The 18,172-nt window shown below is 43.2% G+C and overlaps 1 protein-coding gene across 1 annotated transcript in view; it reads left to right on the top strand.

Annotated features, from left to right (window-relative positions):
• Positions 1-6,618, top strand: part of xxylt1 (xyloside xylosyltransferase 1) — a 58,311-nt gene extending 51,693 nt beyond the window's left edge. The window contains exon 5 of the mRNA XM_079505125.1: positions 2,673-6,618. Within this exon, the coding sequence (XP_079361251.1) occupies positions 2,673-3,069 (397 nt within the window). The 3' untranslated portion in view covers positions 3,070-6,618. The remainder of the gene's footprint in view (positions 1-2,672) is intronic.
• The last annotated feature ends 11,554 nt before the right edge of the window (positions 6,619-18,172 follow it).

The raw sequence follows: 18,172 nt of genomic DNA, 5'->3' as shown, positions 1-18,172 counted from the left end.
TGCTTGAAATGTACTGTAATTCTGCAAACTGTTAATAAATTCTTCAATCAATCAATCAATCAAACACCAGCTCATCAGGATGCTCTCAATGGTGTTGTTGAACGCACAGATTTGTTTTCCCAGCTGTCTGAGGCAGTTTCACCACACATTGTCATGGTGCTCATTTGAAGTCCACTGCGATACATATATACAATTTACAATGTAGTCATTTAAATCCTTAATCCAGAGCAGTTTACATTAATATGTATAGAGCGTTGCAGTCCCGCCCCCTTTCATGACGATGAGAGACACTGAAAAGAATTCCCCGTTCATTTTCCTCATAGACTTTTCAAAAAGTATTTATTTAAAGACGTTTACGCTGGCGGACAAAGCCAACTCGAGTTGTGACAAATCATGACAATAAACACAATGTTTTGGGCTGATCAAATAATTAGAAAGAAGAAGAAAAAGCAGGTTACAATACTTTTTGTTTTGTTTTTCTTCTAACAAATTATTTGATCGGCCCAAAACATTGTGTTTATTGTCATGATTTGTCACAACTCGAGTTGGCTTTGTACGCAGCGTAAACGTCTTTAAATAAATACTTTTTGAATAGTCTGAGGAAAATGAACGGGGAATTATTTCCGGGTGAACAGTGATAAAGCGTTATTGATAGAATAATGTGAGTGTGTGTGTGTATCTGCAGCTACCTGGGACTTGGTGTGCTGGCAGAACACGGTGCTGAGTTGGCACGGGCCTTTGGCACCGCGTCCAGCTCCTGGAGCCGCTCTCTTCCTGTTTTGGACTGAAGTGTCGTTTGCTCAGCAGAGTTGGCCTGAAACAGAAGCTGCTGACCAGAGATCAGCCCCACAACACACACATAAATGAGACATTTCACTGCTGCTCTACAAGTTCCCTACAGTGTGTGGAGGGGTTTATTTAAAAACAAAAGTCTGAGATCAGAAAACTAAAGTTGTATTTGTAGCAACAAGCAACGGCAATGCTGCCTCTTGCCAATGGGAAGGCAAATATCCCTGGCAGCAAAGCACCCTGCAGACAGACATAGTCCAGTAATAATGTCATTTGACCTCAAACTAATTGCAAAAAATACAAACTTGGCTGATTTCGTATCTTTAATATATCCTGAATAACAGAAAAAAAAGTTGCCTGGAATTGTCTGTGGGGAAAGTGTTGAAAATGGCCTGTACAGTATGGCCACCATAGACATCCCATATAAGGCAAATATTTTCTAGATTTCCATTTGCTCTATGTAGCATGTGCCATGTCAAACTAGGGGGTTTTCATGATTCTGAATCCATTCCAAACATTAGTTTTGCATAAAACACTCATTGGGCTAAATTTGGCCATAGCCACTTGCCCATAATGTGCTGACCTCATCACATTTGTGATGACAGCTATGGCCATTTTTAGCCCAAGGAGCTACATGCTATTTAAAGCAAATGGAAATCTAGAAAATATTTGCCTTATATGGGATGTCTATGGTGGCCATACTGTACAGGCCATTTTCAACACTTTCCCCTCAGACAATTCCAGGCAACTTTTTATCTGTTATTCAGGATATATTGAAGATACAAAATCAGCTGAGTTTGGGTTTTTTTGCAATTAGTTTGAGGTTGATCCTGTATTTTCCTTTAGATTACCTGTACTAACAGTGCAGAGCAACACGCAGCAAAGCAGGCTGCAGCCAGACAGTGCAGAGCAACACGCATACTACAGTTATTTGACACGTTTGCAATGTTCACACGTCCCTCGATATCACTTCAAACCAACCGCGGCTGAAACAGCAGCGCAGCCAATGCAACGCCACAACAAAACGCAGTCATTGAACCACGCACAGAATCAATGTATATAATGTATCGTGATTCGTGTCGAGTCTCCGTGTACCACCGCTGCACTGCGGGGACGGGCCAGCGCTACTGGCAGCCTGTACAGCCAGCAGCAGCAAGAGACAACGGCGTGTGCCTGCAGAATACGCTCCAAATTAATTCATATGCCTAGTTCGGTCTCCAAAGCCCGACAATACACATCCAAATGGACTCGCCCAAGGTGAAATAATAGTTTTCAATTTCTAATAGTGTTGTATAATTATTTGCGACAGAGAAACATACACGTTACAATATTAATAACAATAATATGTGAGGGGGAAACAAAGGCTAAAAGGGGGACAACGGAGACGGCGCCTCTTTCACCTGACACATTATTACTATTGAATCATTCCTTGTTTTTTTCTTAACTCCTTTTTACATAGGCCTACCATCTTTTTTTTCTTTTTCTTTTTTACCTCTCTTTGAAAAGACCCAGGGACTGCAAGTATAATTTCGCTTTCATTTGCATTTTAATAAATTGTTTACTCCCTATTCATTGTGGCTTATCAACTTCAGTTCATAATGGTGTCTGCCGGCCTGGGCCGTGGCTCAGCGGTCCAGGCACCTTGGCTGGTAATCCAGTCTGGCAGTGTGCCGTGGGTTCGACTCCCGATCCCGACGGCCTTCACTGCATGTCACCCCCCCATCTCTCTCCCCATTTCCTGTCAGCCTACTGTCTGTCCCTCCATAAAAAATATAAAATAAATGCGAAAGCCACAAAAAAACATTAAAAAAATAATAATAATGGTGTTTGCCGAACGTCCCTAATGGAACAATAAAAACTGGCACTTTTTTCCGCCTTCACAGACACACCTTTTGGCAGTACCGCAAGGAGAACCCCAACAGCAAGGTGGGCGAGCCTCCTCCGGACGGCCTGCCGGGCTTCAACAGCGGGGTGATGCTGCTGGACCTCGGGGGCATGAGGGCCTCGGCTCTGTACAACCAGCTGCTGCAGCCGGGCAACGTGGCCAAGCTGGCCGACCAGTACCGCTTCCGGGGCCACCTCGGGGACCAGGACTTCTTCACCATGATCGGCATGGAGCACCCGCAGCTGTTCCACGCCCTGGCCTGTGGCTGGAACCGGCAGCTGTGCACCTGGTGGAGGGAGCACGGCTACGGGGACGTGTTTCAGATGTACTACCGCTGCGACGGACCCGTTTACATCTACCACGGGAACTGTAACACGCCCATACCGGACGATTGAGGAAGTGCACCTGAATGGCGACACAATGCCGGGACCAAGGAAGTAGTCCAACAAAGCACTAAAGTAAAGCTGAAGGGAATTCTCTAAGGATTCCGGGTTCCTGTGCACTATAGCAAGCACAGCGCAATGAAGATATAGCCTCTGTTCATAACTGCACTCCCAGGGTTTCAGAAGGGGGCATAACCCATTTCCTGTTCTGCTTCATTGTCCCGTAGCTTTGTTTGATTGGCTCGCCAGCAGGTTTGTCCCAGGAACACAGGTGACACGTGTGTCTCCTAAATCTGCTGCTGAGCCTGTCAAACGAAGCTGTGGGGGAGATGAACGGAAACAAGAAAATACCATGCTACCTTCTGGAAGACCACGACTACAGTTACATAAAGAGCCTATTATGTAGCAGCTGTCCTGCTTGACCACTCCAATGCTTTTGCATGACTCTGCCCCCTGCTGGCCAGGAGGGCAACCAGCGCTCTTTGTAATGTGGGTGAAAGCCCCCATTAGTACATTATCATACGATATGTTGGTATGTAATGCTAACAATACAATGCATATCAACCAATCTTGTCAAAGCATTGCACCATGAGAATGTAGCTCATGTATAGTTTTCTTTTCGTTTTTTTTTTTCATTACGTTTTGGGAGATTGTGATATTTATATGACACTTGGTACAAAATTGTTTGGAGGCAACTGAAAAATGAGTCACACTCCGGACATAGCAGTTTTTGAACTGATAAATGATCCGTACACATTTGTATTTCTTCCGACGTTCAACACTGTATTTGTAAAGCATTTGTAGGAGAAAGGGCTTGCTGCAGCAGACACGCATGTCTCTCTCTCCCCCTTCTTTTTCCTCGTACTCCATCCATGCCGTCCGTCTCAATCCCGTTCTCCCTCGCTCGCCCAGCTTCTCTCTCTTTACGTTTGCTTATCTCCCTCGAGCACAACACACCTAGCGAGTGCTAAACCTGTGTAACGGTCACCTGGTGGGAGGGATGAACACGGTCTTAGACCAGTGGTCCTTGAGGGCGTTCCAGGTGGTCCCTAGCTAAATGATGGAGAGTTGGGAATCAAATGGACCATTTTAGATCTTTTACTCTTGAGAGTGTAAAAACCTGTATGGGTCCATTTGGTTTCATTTTATACTGTCAAGAGTTAAATCGGCATTGTCTACACGATTAGAGAATGTAGAAGAATTGTTAATTTGATCAACGTTTGCCTCTTATCTCTCCTGTGATACCACATCAATACAGCATGGAAATGTGGGTAAAATCTCATCCACCGGCAACGACAACAAAATATTCAACCTTTTACATCTGAGAGGCTAAATCTCATCAAATTGTGGTCCGTGGCTCAAATGACGAATAAATAATGGACCTTGATATGAAAAGGGTTGAAAACCACTGTCCTATAGATAATGCTTGGAATAGATGGACGATTTGAGGAGGAATGTGTAAAGTTGTTGGTTCAGTGAAGGCCACACACACTGACACACACACACACACACACACACACACACACTGACACAGGCACACTACAGCAGGGTCGATGACACCATGAGAATGACTGCAGACGCTGACCTACTTTTAGAGTTTATCACTGTGCTTGCAGTGCTGACAAGTAACCTTTCTCAAAGAAATGTCAACATGTAATAGTCCTCATTCGAGGTCTCCCTCAGAGGTGGTGGCATGCACAGACAGATGCAAAGCAAATTCTCTCTCTCTCTCTCACTGTCTCACACACACACACACACACACACACACACACACACACACACACACACACACAGTATAACGAGATACTAGTACCTGAGTGGTATTTGGGGAGCATTTGTGACATATAAATGTGTTTTATTTTTATTGTCTTCCCTCGGTTTTCCCTGGCTGTAACTGACCTTTATTCATCTGGCTTTTTCTCAGAAGAGAAAAACACAAAAACACATGTCTGTCTCTTCCTTTTAACTCTATTCTGTGAAGCTTCCATTACCAAGAAACACACCAGACAGTCCTCGGAATACATGACAAATGCGGTGAAATAATGCATTTGACGGAATGCACATGGACATTTAACATTTATTCAATGTTGAATGTCCATAGGAATCCTGATGACGTTAAACATTTTTTACAACGTCACTCCACAGATGAATTCAGAAGTAGTGAAGCCAGAGGTGATAATTCACCCAAACAATTAGGGAACCACTGTTGGTCATCAAATTATTGGCTTAGGAATGGGACAAAAACAAAAACAAAATTCTGTGAATTCACATCCCTAGTTCTAAGTAACACTTTATTGATGTAGAAGGGAGTTCCAGCCACGCCTCTAGCCTATAGCAGGCCAAGCTGGTGCATCTCAGGAGCAGGACACTTTATTGAATCTGTGGTTTTTAGACCAGTCGTTATCAAACTTTTTCCCCAGGATCCCCAAAATAACAAGTATATTTGGCTATATATTTTGTGCAGGGTACCACCCTATGAGATTTGTGTTGTTAAAATGTTTCAAAAATAGATTCCCAATTTTTCCTAATAAGCAGACATTAGACAATATAGGGTTAAAGTGGATGAAAATCGTTTTGATCTATTATCTAATTGTGCTGGGTACCCCCCGGCCCTGAAACGACCTCAAGGTCACCAAACCCCACTTTCTTTGAGATTTAGCCATGTTTAACTGCATTAACCCTGGTCCCTCTTTTGGTCATGTCATTATAGGCTGAGAAAAAATTATTATTATCAGCTGCTGCCTTATATCCCATGGCTGAGAGGTCGGCTAGAGGCAAAAAAGTGTGTGGTTTCCTAGACGAGGCAGCCAATCAGGACTATAGGTTGTCAGTACAGCCAATGAGAAACATAGTTCTCAACTACAGCAAATGGGCGTGAAAGCACCGCAGAGAGAACATTGACCAGCTGTGCTTACACAGCAGCTGGTAAAAAAGAAGATAAAGTAGTTGATCTACTACAAGCTCACTACATTGCCATGCAACACCTAGATAGATCGGCTCTTTTAGCTGTCCCTCGTACGGGCTTAAGTGCATCTTCCATTTCCTCATTGAATTTCTTCACAATTTTGAAAGGACCATGATTAAAAAGAATTCCAACAGGTTTTGTCCACTAGATACTGTAGGTGTTCTGTAGGTTTTCTGTGTTTTAACAGACCTTTATTTTTCATTGTTTCACCTTTTATGCATCATCTCTTTTTGTCTCTCCCTGTGGTATTTGTGACTACTTTTGTTTGTCGGTAAGGACCTCTCTGTCACATTGAGCAAAATGTGCAATGTTAATTTTAGATAACTGATAATGTCTGTGTGTGACCTATAGTCTACTACTGACACATATTGATGTAGAATGCTGGAATAGAAGAGAATAGGCCTCTTATTTAATGTGAAGACGTCCCAGGTGCGTGTTCTTAATCATCCAAGGTGACGAAAGCGTTCCAAATAATTAGTCGTCTTTCAGTCACTGGGCGACTTAAAATTGACCTCCCAGTTGAACACCGCTTTAATCTTTAAGGTCTATGACGTACAGTAAATACACTCTAAATATATATTTTATTAATTTTCAAATGGTCTTACTTTTGTTTGTGTCAGACTTGTCTACTCTTCAGATGTGTAAAAGAACGGTATATGAAATTAGATTTTATTTAGCAAAAGAATAAAAAAATTATCATATACAGCAGAACTATTTGTAATCCTTTTGCACACATTTAAGGTTTAACTCACTGTAAACAACATACCTGTACTTGTGTTGATAAGGGAAATGTGCTGATAAGGGATGCTTTTAGTCGTACCACGGTGTTGCACGAAAGTAGACAGTTTACAAGCTTACTTGAAGCTTGAGCTTATTTCAGCTTTTATTTGCATTAAGGGGTAAAGCCTGAAGGCCCTATGGTCTCTTATTGTATTTGTATGTTTTTTTCTTCTCTTTCGAAAGTTGGCAATATGGTAGAGAGAGATGCCAAAGACGCGAAGCCTACAACCATTGGCCAAAGGGTGGCGCTATAGCACTCAATTGAAAATGTTAACTTTGAACAGGCATAGCTCATGAACCGTTTGACCGTCAGCAATAAAACTTTGATACGCATACTGTATGTCTCCTCATGCCGAACAATGTTCGTGTTCTGACCTTTAAATCACCCACCATTTTGAATTATATGAAAAACAGTTCAAATCTATCTCCTCCTGGGATATTTGATCAAAAGTCACGAAACCTTCTGCACACATACTTTGGACCAATATCTAATGAAAATGTTAGATATTGTTATTGCTTTTGTTTTTTTAAATTAAAAAAGGTTTTTATGAGCCAATGAAAATGGCAGTTTTATGAAAATTCTTCTACCCCTAATACATTATGTTGAGTCACATGTTTATGAAACTTTACAGTATTCAATTGGCCAAATTGTTTAAAATTAACTTTTAACAGGCATAACTTATGCCTCGTTTGGCCCTCACTTTCTACATGAAGAAATCGGCTATTTAAAATGCTAATTTGTTAATTTCAGTGTTTTACGTTTCTATGGCTTATTGCGACCAAAGGTCGCAGTTAACTATAGAATCATGCATTTCCTGTCAGTGTATCACTCAAAATCCCCATACATGGAGAAAGCCCCCATATATGGTGCCCAGGTCTCATGACATCACGTGGCATGTCAGGGATGAAGATACCTGCTGTCGCAATTAAGCCCATATATTGAGATCCCTGATGTCATCAATATTAGTATATGGATGTGTCTCAGAACCGCTTCTGACATTTCATATGTTGATCCTTCCCCATCCATTCATTCCTCTTCGATATCTCCCTTTTGACTGATACCTGTCCATTTAAACTCGAGACGGGCCTGCCCCAAAGTTATTTGTACCGCCACGCCCGGCAGCTGGCGAAACCTAGAGTTCTCAACAGGCCCGAAAATTAAGACCCGGCCCTACCTGGGCCCTCATCAAACCCTGTACACCCAAGACACTGCCCCCGCTGCCACCCATCTCCATATATTTATTTATTTATTTTGTTTTGTGACCAAAATAGGACGGCTCGGTTTAAAGTCATTAAGGTGCTTTTAAGATTACCATTTTGTTGGATCTGGCTTTGAAAATGGAGCCATTCCACGGTTTAGGTTCAGACTAATGGGACAAATATAGGTCACTCCTGCAGTGATATGAAGAGAGGCAGACAGACATGTCTGCCTGTTAGAAAGCTAGATATGTTGACCTTGTCAGCCCTTTTAAGCACTTTCAACCTTTCATTCCCATTTTCAGCATGCCATTATAGGTGAAGATTTTAATCCAACCACACACTCAAAAATGTCAGTTATTTCACAAGTCATAATGAGACACATTGTGAGCTTGTAGACTGGCTATTTTCACTACTTTTGTAGTAGGGTTAGTATGAAAAGTATGAAATGGGACCTCTTCCTGGATGAGTGTAAGCTAAAAAACTTTACTATACAGTATCTCTTTATTCCTCTCTCGTATTTGAGACACAGCTTTTTAATTCATTTATTGGATGATTTCAATTTCACTGTCAATTTGTATTAATGATGAATTGGCAGGGCCACTTCAGGTACTGTGCATGCCGGTAGTATAGACTAGGGTATGCGCATGCATAAAGTGAATGGCAGATTGAGTGGCAAAGTGAGTGACAAAGTGAATTTAATGTTGTTTCAAGTCATTTAATGCAATCAAATAGGCATTCCCGCATAACTTCCGGGTATGATGATGATGTCACGCGCATACCCTCTAATGCTTTGGATGTATGTGGGGCAGGGCCATGTGGATGTGATGTTTTACAAGGGCTGCAAAGCCTCACAGCTAGAAGGTCCTGGGTTCGCTGTGGGTGCTGGGGGTGTGTTCTCTCCTCCGTGTCATCAGTGCCCATACCCGAGGCGGGGTTGGCGAAAGGGCCTTTCGCCCCGTGTCTCCGGCCTAGGGTAGGTACCCTCACAAAAAACATGCAGTAATCCTGGTCTCTAAACTACCTCCTGGCCAGCCGGGGCGCCTGATGGAGGGGAAAGGAACTGGTCGGAATAACGTGTTCCTTCCACACGCTACGTCCGGCCGGGGAAACTCCCCCCTGTCGGGTGAAAAGAAGCAGCTTGGACTCCTCATGCATAGAAGGAAGCATGAGGTCAGTCCGCTGCCCCCCCAGGTTGGCAGAGGAAGTGTAGCGCCCAGAATTATGACACAAATGTATTGACACTGGGTGAAAAAATGGGTTGCAAAATCGTGGGATAAAAATTAAAGTATGCCTGTTTATCAGTTCGTCGTCTTCTACCAACCCACTTTGTTTGCACAAATCTCCATGCACAAATACTAATTCATGCCATAGGAAACAACATGCACTACATTTCATGCTTCCAACTTGCATACATACCGTACAGTTTGTATTTGTATGAAATACTGTTATTGCGCACCATTTTACAAGAGATGCTGTGATGCAAATGGCAGCACATTTTCCACATTCGCCGGCCCCTCCTCTCTTCACCACACACACACACACACACACACACACACACACACTTAGAATCTCCTCATCATGCCAACTGTGGGTCAGCAGTTCTCAAATTCTTCTGATCCAAATCTGGCTGTGGCCCTGCTGTTTGACACACATCACATACATACACCAACATTTGAAAATGAAAACATCTCATCCAAATGAGTTATTGCTCGACTACACTAATTGAAAGAGGGGTCCACCGTTTATTTATACGTGCACCTTTGTTTGTCTTCTCCTACCAAACCACACGTTTGCATGCACAATACTTACTGCATGCCTGTCCGCGAGTTTTTTATTCCTATGATGGGAGGGAATTTGGAGCGCTGTGATTGGTTGTCAGTGGAGTAGGAAGCGCTGGGTCTGTGTTTTGGACCGCACACAAGTGTTTATGCCTACTAGTACTCTATGACTAGTACTAACCCTATCTCTAACTCTAACCTAAACATAACCGCAAGCAGGGGAGCAACGCATCCCTCACCAACCTTAATCCAAAAACTATTAACGTACCCCTCACCAACCTTAATCCAAAAACTATTAAAAAATCCGCGGTAGTAAAAGATGTGGCGGAGCGGTAAAACGAGCGCTCCTAAACCTGAGCTATCCTAGGAATAAAAAACTAGCTGCCTGTCCAGACATAACGCACTACAACGACATCCATGCAACTGTCATAATTACTGTACAGTTTGCATTTGCATGAAATACCATGTTATTGCGCAACATTTCACATTGATGCAAATTACATCATGTTTTAGGCCACTCCCCTTTACACCACACACACACTGGGCGCTGCAGTACAGTACGGTACAGTACAGCGGTACAGTACAGTATGGTACAGTATGGTACAGTACAGTATTGTACAGCACAGTATGGTACAGTACAGCCTGTTACAGTACAGTACAGTACGGTACAGTACACTGGCCACCTGGATGGCATGGCGTGGCGCTAGAGTGAGACGAATTCTAGTCAGTTTAATCAGCACCAGTTGCTCAAGGCTCATTTCCAGCATTGGTTTGGGAAATGAGAAGAGAGAAGAAAACAAGAAATGATGACATAATCATATTATTACCAGCAGCTTTTATATTTGCAGCGGTGGTGGTCCACCAAAAATATAAGATCTACAGTACAAGCTCCCAACGTGTCGACAGGCGTCTGGGAGAAATGCGAGGACCTGTGCGATATGTCGGGGGGGAACAATGTGCTCGCGGCGCAGAGCAGAGGGGGACAACAGGGAGCCCCACGACCGGACGGCAGCCGAGGCAGCCAATCAGAACTGCTCGACTAGCCCATGTCGTGCAGACGATGGGATGTTCTGGGTTGTTGCCAGTGTTGGCAACTGTCGTGACAGAAATAAGCTAACCAACCTCCAAAAACCAGGCAAGCAACTGTGGGGAAAAAACAATCCAAGTTTTGCTGGAAATAAGCGGACTTGGCAACCCTGGAGTCGACTAGGTCGTGACTGGTCGCGTACATTTCTTGGTTAATCTTTAAAAAGAAGGAAAAAAATACACGTTCACAGTGACATTAGGCACCTCTTGTGCCTCATGTCACTGTGAACTTGTAATTTTTTGACAGGAACACGACTCTCATTCCTGTCATTTTCCAGTCTCACCTCATTCTTATATTCACCAGAGAAATTCTACTGTATGAGGTGTTATAATATAATAGGAGTTATATTCCTTTTTCTTTGCAATGAAAATCCAAGGTAATGACCTCCATTATCACCTTCTGTTTCCTTTTGCTTGCACTCAAGCCGGCAAGGATAAAATTGTGCTTCTGCAGAAAATACTGACCATGGCCACTGCTAATCCAAAACCAATGTCTTCTTCTGGAGGGCAGGGGGGGGGGGCTGGCTGGCCCAGTGCCCCAGTATAGAGAATGTAGGCCATATACATCCTGAGAGCTTCTTCTTTCTAAACACTATAGTAGATGGGGGGGGATGCACATTAAGCAATATTACACTCGAGGGGGTGGTTTAACGTCATTAGTGCACGCCTGCGATGCTGCAACGCAGAAGTGCATTAATGACGTTAAACCACCCCCTCGAGTGTAATATTGCAATTATACAACAGTTACTTAAAACTAAGAAAACTCTTTTTTTCCCCATGTACGTATATTCGGACGTCGAGGAGGATTTTCAAACCTCCATAAGTCCAACTCCAGGATCGCTGTCCTTGGTGGATTTTCTGCCATCCACATTTCGGATTTAATTTGTGCCTTTCTACCGCGACGCTGCCGCCATGTAAAGGGGGGGGGGGGGCAAACTCCGTCTTTTAAAGTGAACGCGTATACTGGCACTGGGAACTGGGGTTTATGCTAACAGCTAGCGGTAGAGATAGAGTTAATGACAGATGTAGCCACTACGACCTCAAATGTCCCAAGAAACTAGCTAGCATAGCCACCGAGTATGCTGCACTCTGGGAGAACAGAGCAGCTGAATTCTTTGTTTTGATTAGCCGTTCCATGATGCTGATTTGAAGCACGGCTAGAAGGCTGTTTCCACCAATCAGATTGCTTCCTCCAAACGACATGTTGTATATTCCGTATCGCCGCCCATGGGATATTGAAGTTGTACTAAATCTCTGATTGCATTCCTCAGGCCCACCATGGGCTCCGGCCCACAGGTTGGGTATCACTGAAGTACTAAAAAAAAAGGTTTGTGGAAACAATGAACATTAATATGAAAGATAAAAGGTTCCGTTTGGGATTTGGTACCGTATTTAGGAGGGGTTAGGAGCCCTATTTTCGTCAGTGCCTTACCCCTTATCCCTATCCCTGTCTTTTTTACCATTTTGAAAAACATTTTAAAATTGTTCAACTAGCCAATCTACATGTTGTAACCTTGTAGATTGACTATTTGAACTATTCAAAAATGTTTTTAGTAAAACAGCCAAAGACGTTTAGGGATAAGGGATAATAGTGGCCCTAGATTTACCATCTGATCTTGCAGACATTCGTTAACGTCATCATCCGCAGGTCATTCATTCATCGCAACACTTTAGTGGTGAAGAAGCTTTTGTCCTGCACTCTTTTCCATCTCCACTCTCATACCTTGTCCTACACAAAATAAACCACTTGTGGCATTCTTGTGTTCTATGCCTTTATCATGCCTACATAAAGGCTCCAATTCCCTCTTCTTTCTTTGTATGGAACAAATCTCACGTTTTATCGACCACAACGCCACTTGAACCCTGTTGCCATTTCTTGAGTGATTTCTTCAATGAATAGTCGGTGAGCAATAGCCAATCTCAAGGAGAACGGCATCAGAGAGGCCCTGAATGCTCCCAGCAGGGGGGGGGGGGGGGGGACAAATATGTTACCATCACGTGTCTCAAGATATGGTGCGTCCAGCTTGACCGACTTTTGGACGTGTGGACAGTTAAGGTAACTCTCGGTTATTTCAGCTTCTTAAAGCATGCCAGGGTTTTTAAGACTGGCTGTAGGCCAAGCTGTCATGAACAGGCTTTTATGGTTGAAGGTGGTTCTGGAAAATGGGCAACTGGGTATCTGAAAACATTGCGAGTTTGCTGTTTAAAAGTAAAAACAAAAACAACAGTACAGGTTGCCAGGTTTGCTCTTTCCAAGCTAATGGGACTATGAAAACATCACAGGTTGCCAGGTTTGCTTTTCCAAGCAAAAACAAAAAAAGAAAACACAGTATCGCACTCCCGCTATTGCCTCCTTCCCATTTGCGACACATGGCGCTAGGACTGAGTGGGCCAAAGGCGCGCTCATTTCTAGTTTCTGTACATTACTCTACATAGTGTATACCAATTTGCATGATGTATGGATAAAATATCTCCATAGTAATGACATCACGCATCTATACTGAGGTAGTATAACAGGCCCCAGGCAGTTCTGGAAAGTTTGGGGCAGAGGTTCGTTGTTGGCATCTAGGAAGTGTGTGTGTGCAAAGTTTGGCATTGACCGGGTTAACGGTGCCGGAGATTAGCTGTACACGGACGGACGGACACACACACACACACACACACACACACACACACACTGACGGACGGAGTGCAAAACATGCCTTCGGCTGGTGGATACAATTAGCAACATCACTGAGCACACCACAGCTTATAATGAGACCATAGCTTTTCAACTTCATGAACACTGCTAACTAAACCACAGGTTAAACCACTGGCATGACATGCAAAAAGATGAATGCTGGAACATAATATATACATATAGGGCTCTATTTTCATCCATGCTAAACCCCTTATCCCTAAACTACTTTGCCTTTTTTTACTTTAAAAAACATTTTTGAATAGTTAAAATTGCCAATCTACATCGACACGTTGTGAGCTTGTAGATTGGTTATTTTAACTATTCAAAAAAGTTTTTCAAAATAGTACCAAAAAAAAGCAAAGTACCGGTAGTTTTGGGATAAGGGGTTTAGCATGAGTGAAAATAGAGCACTATATTTCAGACAGAAGTCCATAGCACACATATGATAACATAAGAGACATTTACAACTTGGGAAAAAGATAAGACAAATTAAACGAGAAAGAAAGTACAATAGAGGGTATGCGCGTGACATCATCATCATACGCGGAAGTTTTGCAGGAACGCCTACTGAGTGGCAAAAAATACTTTCTGGCCTTGACAGCCCATACATCCACACAGAAAATCTGAATGTATTAAACAACGTTAAATGACATTAAACTCACTTTGCCACTCGATTTGCCATTCACTTTATGCATGTGCATACCCTCTATAGCGCAATAAAGCCATAATGCCATCCTTATCAGCAGCAGGCTGCTGAGCCAGTGCTTGTGGAAAATGGGCAAATAAAATGAATTCTGTCTACCATGGTATACTTCCATTGTGTTCATATTCGGAACACAGTCCAAATGTTTGGCGTGATAGAAGTCGGACATTATGGATGTATGGAAATATCCCTTGAGACGCCTTGACCCATTTCCCATGTATGTGCACCCCTAGGGTTTCAATCATGTTAGTGGCATAAGACCAGGCCACAGTGGATTAGGTAGACAGTAACACCTAGGTTGGATTTAGGAGCTGCACCTTAAACCACAGGAAACCCGCTGACTCATAATGAACAGACAGCGAAAACATAGGAACAGACTGGCTCAAGAGCCAAGCGACACCTAGACATATTACAGCTTTCCATTTACAAGATGTATAATTATACGGACCTTGGAGAGGACACACTGTGAGAACCACTGAGACATTATCTATGGCGCCGTCGCAGCAGAAACTTTTATGCACTCTGTCGAGATGCCAACTTTCACCTTGCACCAAGTGGCCTACTTGTGTGCAAGCAGAGCGCGCCAGGAGGTGCGCTCACCACTGGCATCACCGCTTCCAAACAAAACCTGATATGATATATTGTGGTAAATAAAACACTGTTAATCTAAGATGTAGTATAACAATCCTCTCTACTTTGAGTGCTACTAACTAATGTCTAATATACAACTGCTGTTTTAAATCCTTTAGACCCGTTATTGACCTTATACCAACCTTGAAACGTACCTTAGTTACGTCACCAAGAATGATGGTCCCCGGGGCCATCATTTTCAATACTTATTATTATTTGAAATACTAAATAATTTCCTAAATAACGGGGTCGTAATCAGGGACTAGACTATTTGACATTCAATGTTCTTTTTCCACAAATGAGTCTTGAAAAATGGGGGTCGTCTTATATTCGGCACAATACGGTATTATACTTTTTACTCCACTACAATTATTTGTAAAAATGTAGTTACTAGTTATTTTGAAGATTTTAATTGGCTATTATTATGAAACATACATTAACCTCTTCAGCCCTATTTAAACTTTGGCTATTTAAAAATAGCAGTACTTACAAACCTTTTCCACCACAGAACAGGAAAGGTGAATTGAGGCTTTGTTAAATATATAGATTTTTCTTTTCGTTTGCTGGGGATATTTGTGGATTTGTGAACAATAATAGAAGTTGGATTTAATATTTAAACAGTGGCCTGGGTCGTGGCTCAACGGTCCAGGCACCTTGGCTGGTAATCCAGTCTGGCAGTGTGCCGCGGGTTCGACTCCCGATCCCGACGGCCTTTACTGCATGTCACCCCCCCCCCATTGAAAGCCACAAAAAAAAAAATAATAATATTGAACCAGCGAGAAGTTCATTATAAACTCTGATTGTTTTTTTAATCAATGTAATCCAGCATTATTAAAACCCTCTTTCAGTCAGTTTAACAGTCCATATGACAAAAAGGTCATAATTGATAAGACCGAGCAGGTGGGGGAATAATTAAGTGCTCAAAAGGGGGGAAAAAATAAATAAAAATGAATTGAACTTGCAAAATGTCACCATGTGTCATTTTGTATTCTCCGTCAAGTCAATATTTGTCATGATGCTGCAGGGTCCTTACTGAATACAGACTACAGTACATTTAATCTTTCTTGAGAATGAGGTTGTTTTAACCCTATATAGAACACTAAACCCAACTTGTGTCAAACCATCACTAAACCGAGTATATTTTACCTGAATATATTCCATAAGCAATATTTCTCATCATTATGAAAATCACATGAACCTAATTGTCTGGGTGAAAATCACCTGGGTTTAGTGTTCTATGGGCTTAAACACAATAGACGTTGGGCTTCTGTTGTTGTTATTGTACGAATTGAATTATTCATGGTGGTATTCATGTATGTCTATAGGGCCCCAGGTGTGTGTGTGTGTGTGTGTGTGTGTGTGTGTGTGTGTGTGTGTGTGTGTGTGTGTGTGCGTGTGTGCGTGCGTGCGTGCGTGCGTGCGTGCGTGCGTGCGTGCGTGCGTGCGTGCGTGCGTGCGTGCGTGCGTGCGATGTAATGCAAAGTATTATACATACTGTATATTCACTTCCTGTGTATGAGATTGAATTACCACTGAGGCTGTTGTTATGTACTGTAAGTTGATGATTATGACGATGATAGTGAAATCTAATATCTGTGTGTGGGGGTGGGGGGCTACATACGTACATTTAATGTACGTATGTACACGAACAATCCACAAATAGTGCTACAGTATGCTGTGGGTGCTGGGGTCGTGTTCTCTCCTCCGCGTCATCAGTGCCCATCATTGAGTAAGTGCCCATACCCGAGGCGGGGTTGGCGAAAGGGCCTTTCTGTGTGGAGTTTGCATGTTCTCCCCGTGTCCCCTAGCGTAGGTACCCTCACAAAAACATGCAGTAATCCTTGTATCTAAACTACCTCCCCCTGGCCAGCCGGGGTGCCTGATGGAGGGGAAAGGAACTGGTTGGAATAATGTGTTCCTTCCACGCACAGACGCACTACGTCCGGCCGGGGAAACTCCCCCTGTCAGGTGAAAAGAAGCAGCTTGGACTCCTCATGCATAGAAGAAAGCATGAGGTCAGTCCGCTGCCCCCCCAGGTTGGCAGAGGAAGTGTAGCGCCCAGGATTACATCAGATAATTGACACTGGGTGAAAAAATGGGTTGCAAAATCGCATGGGATAAAAAAAAAGATATCCAAGGACACACACAAACACACTTCATTGTCCTTCCACAGCGGTTGTCATGTTCCTCAGCAGTTTTTTGCATTCCGTGTGTGTGTGCGTGTGTGACTGTGGATGTGTGCATGCATGTGCATGCCCCTGACATAGGCCACATTGGGGGACAGAATATGTTAGGGTAAACAGGGTCTTGGTTATGTGACTTCCACAGTATGTTGTTGGTGTGACTTGAATGAAACTGCAATGCATGTGCATGTGTGTAGCCCTCCCCAACCATCATGACTGTATGACTCATCAGCACTCAGGCTCTAAATGACACACTGTGTGTGTGCGCGCATCCACACACAAGATACAAGAGCCTATTTCCGATCTTATATAAACATATAATTGCAGATGGTCCATTCACAGGGTCACAGTGGGAAAGCGCAGCTGAGATAATGAAAGCATGTAACAGTCCATATACTTCCCCTAGAAGTAGACCACTGTGTTAATGCATATCGTGCCCCCCCCCCACCACCCCCCACAGCAAGGAAAAGACAGCCCTGTAGTAGACTAGTAGGTCAGTGTGCTAGTGAATGCAACAGCAGAACACATTCATTCATGTGACACATTCATGTTCATGTCGTGTTGAGTAGACATGTGCTCCTGTACGTCACATCTCATTCTCAAATTGCTTGTGCTCGTTTCTTGAAACAGTGTCAGCGATTCCCGACCAGTGGGACCTCAAATAATAGGCAAATCATTATGATTTGAACCCTTTAAGACCTGTTGTAAGTTGTAACCTATACCTTGTTGAGGTACATACGTTGGTTAGACATACTAACAGTCCGACAGGCATTGGTCCGACAACACTGTCACTCCCGACATGTGCTGCCGGTTACAACTAACCCGTGGCTGGTTAAAACTCACTCGTGGCTCCTGACATACATGGCAGGTTAAAACTAACCTGTTGCAGGTTAAAACTAACCCGTGGCAGGTTAAAACTAACCAAACCCAGTGTACTCTCTGCTGCCCCATCTGGCGGAGTCAGGTTAGTGCACAAAACACACTCCATATATGGCCACTACAGAATTCATTCCATATCTTGATACCGCCAGGCCACAAGAGGGCAGTTGAATCATTGGTGGTGGGCTGGGCTCGTCACCTCACCTAGTACTCATTGATAAAATAGAACAC

This window comes from Electrona antarctica (assembly GCF_951216825.1).
Source record: "Electrona antarctica genome assembly, chromosome: 7".
In the NCBI taxonomy this organism is placed as follows: Eukaryota; Metazoa; Chordata; class Actinopteri; order Myctophiformes; family Myctophidae; genus Electrona; species Electrona antarctica.
This window is presented reverse-complemented; position numbering and strand designations above follow the sequence as displayed.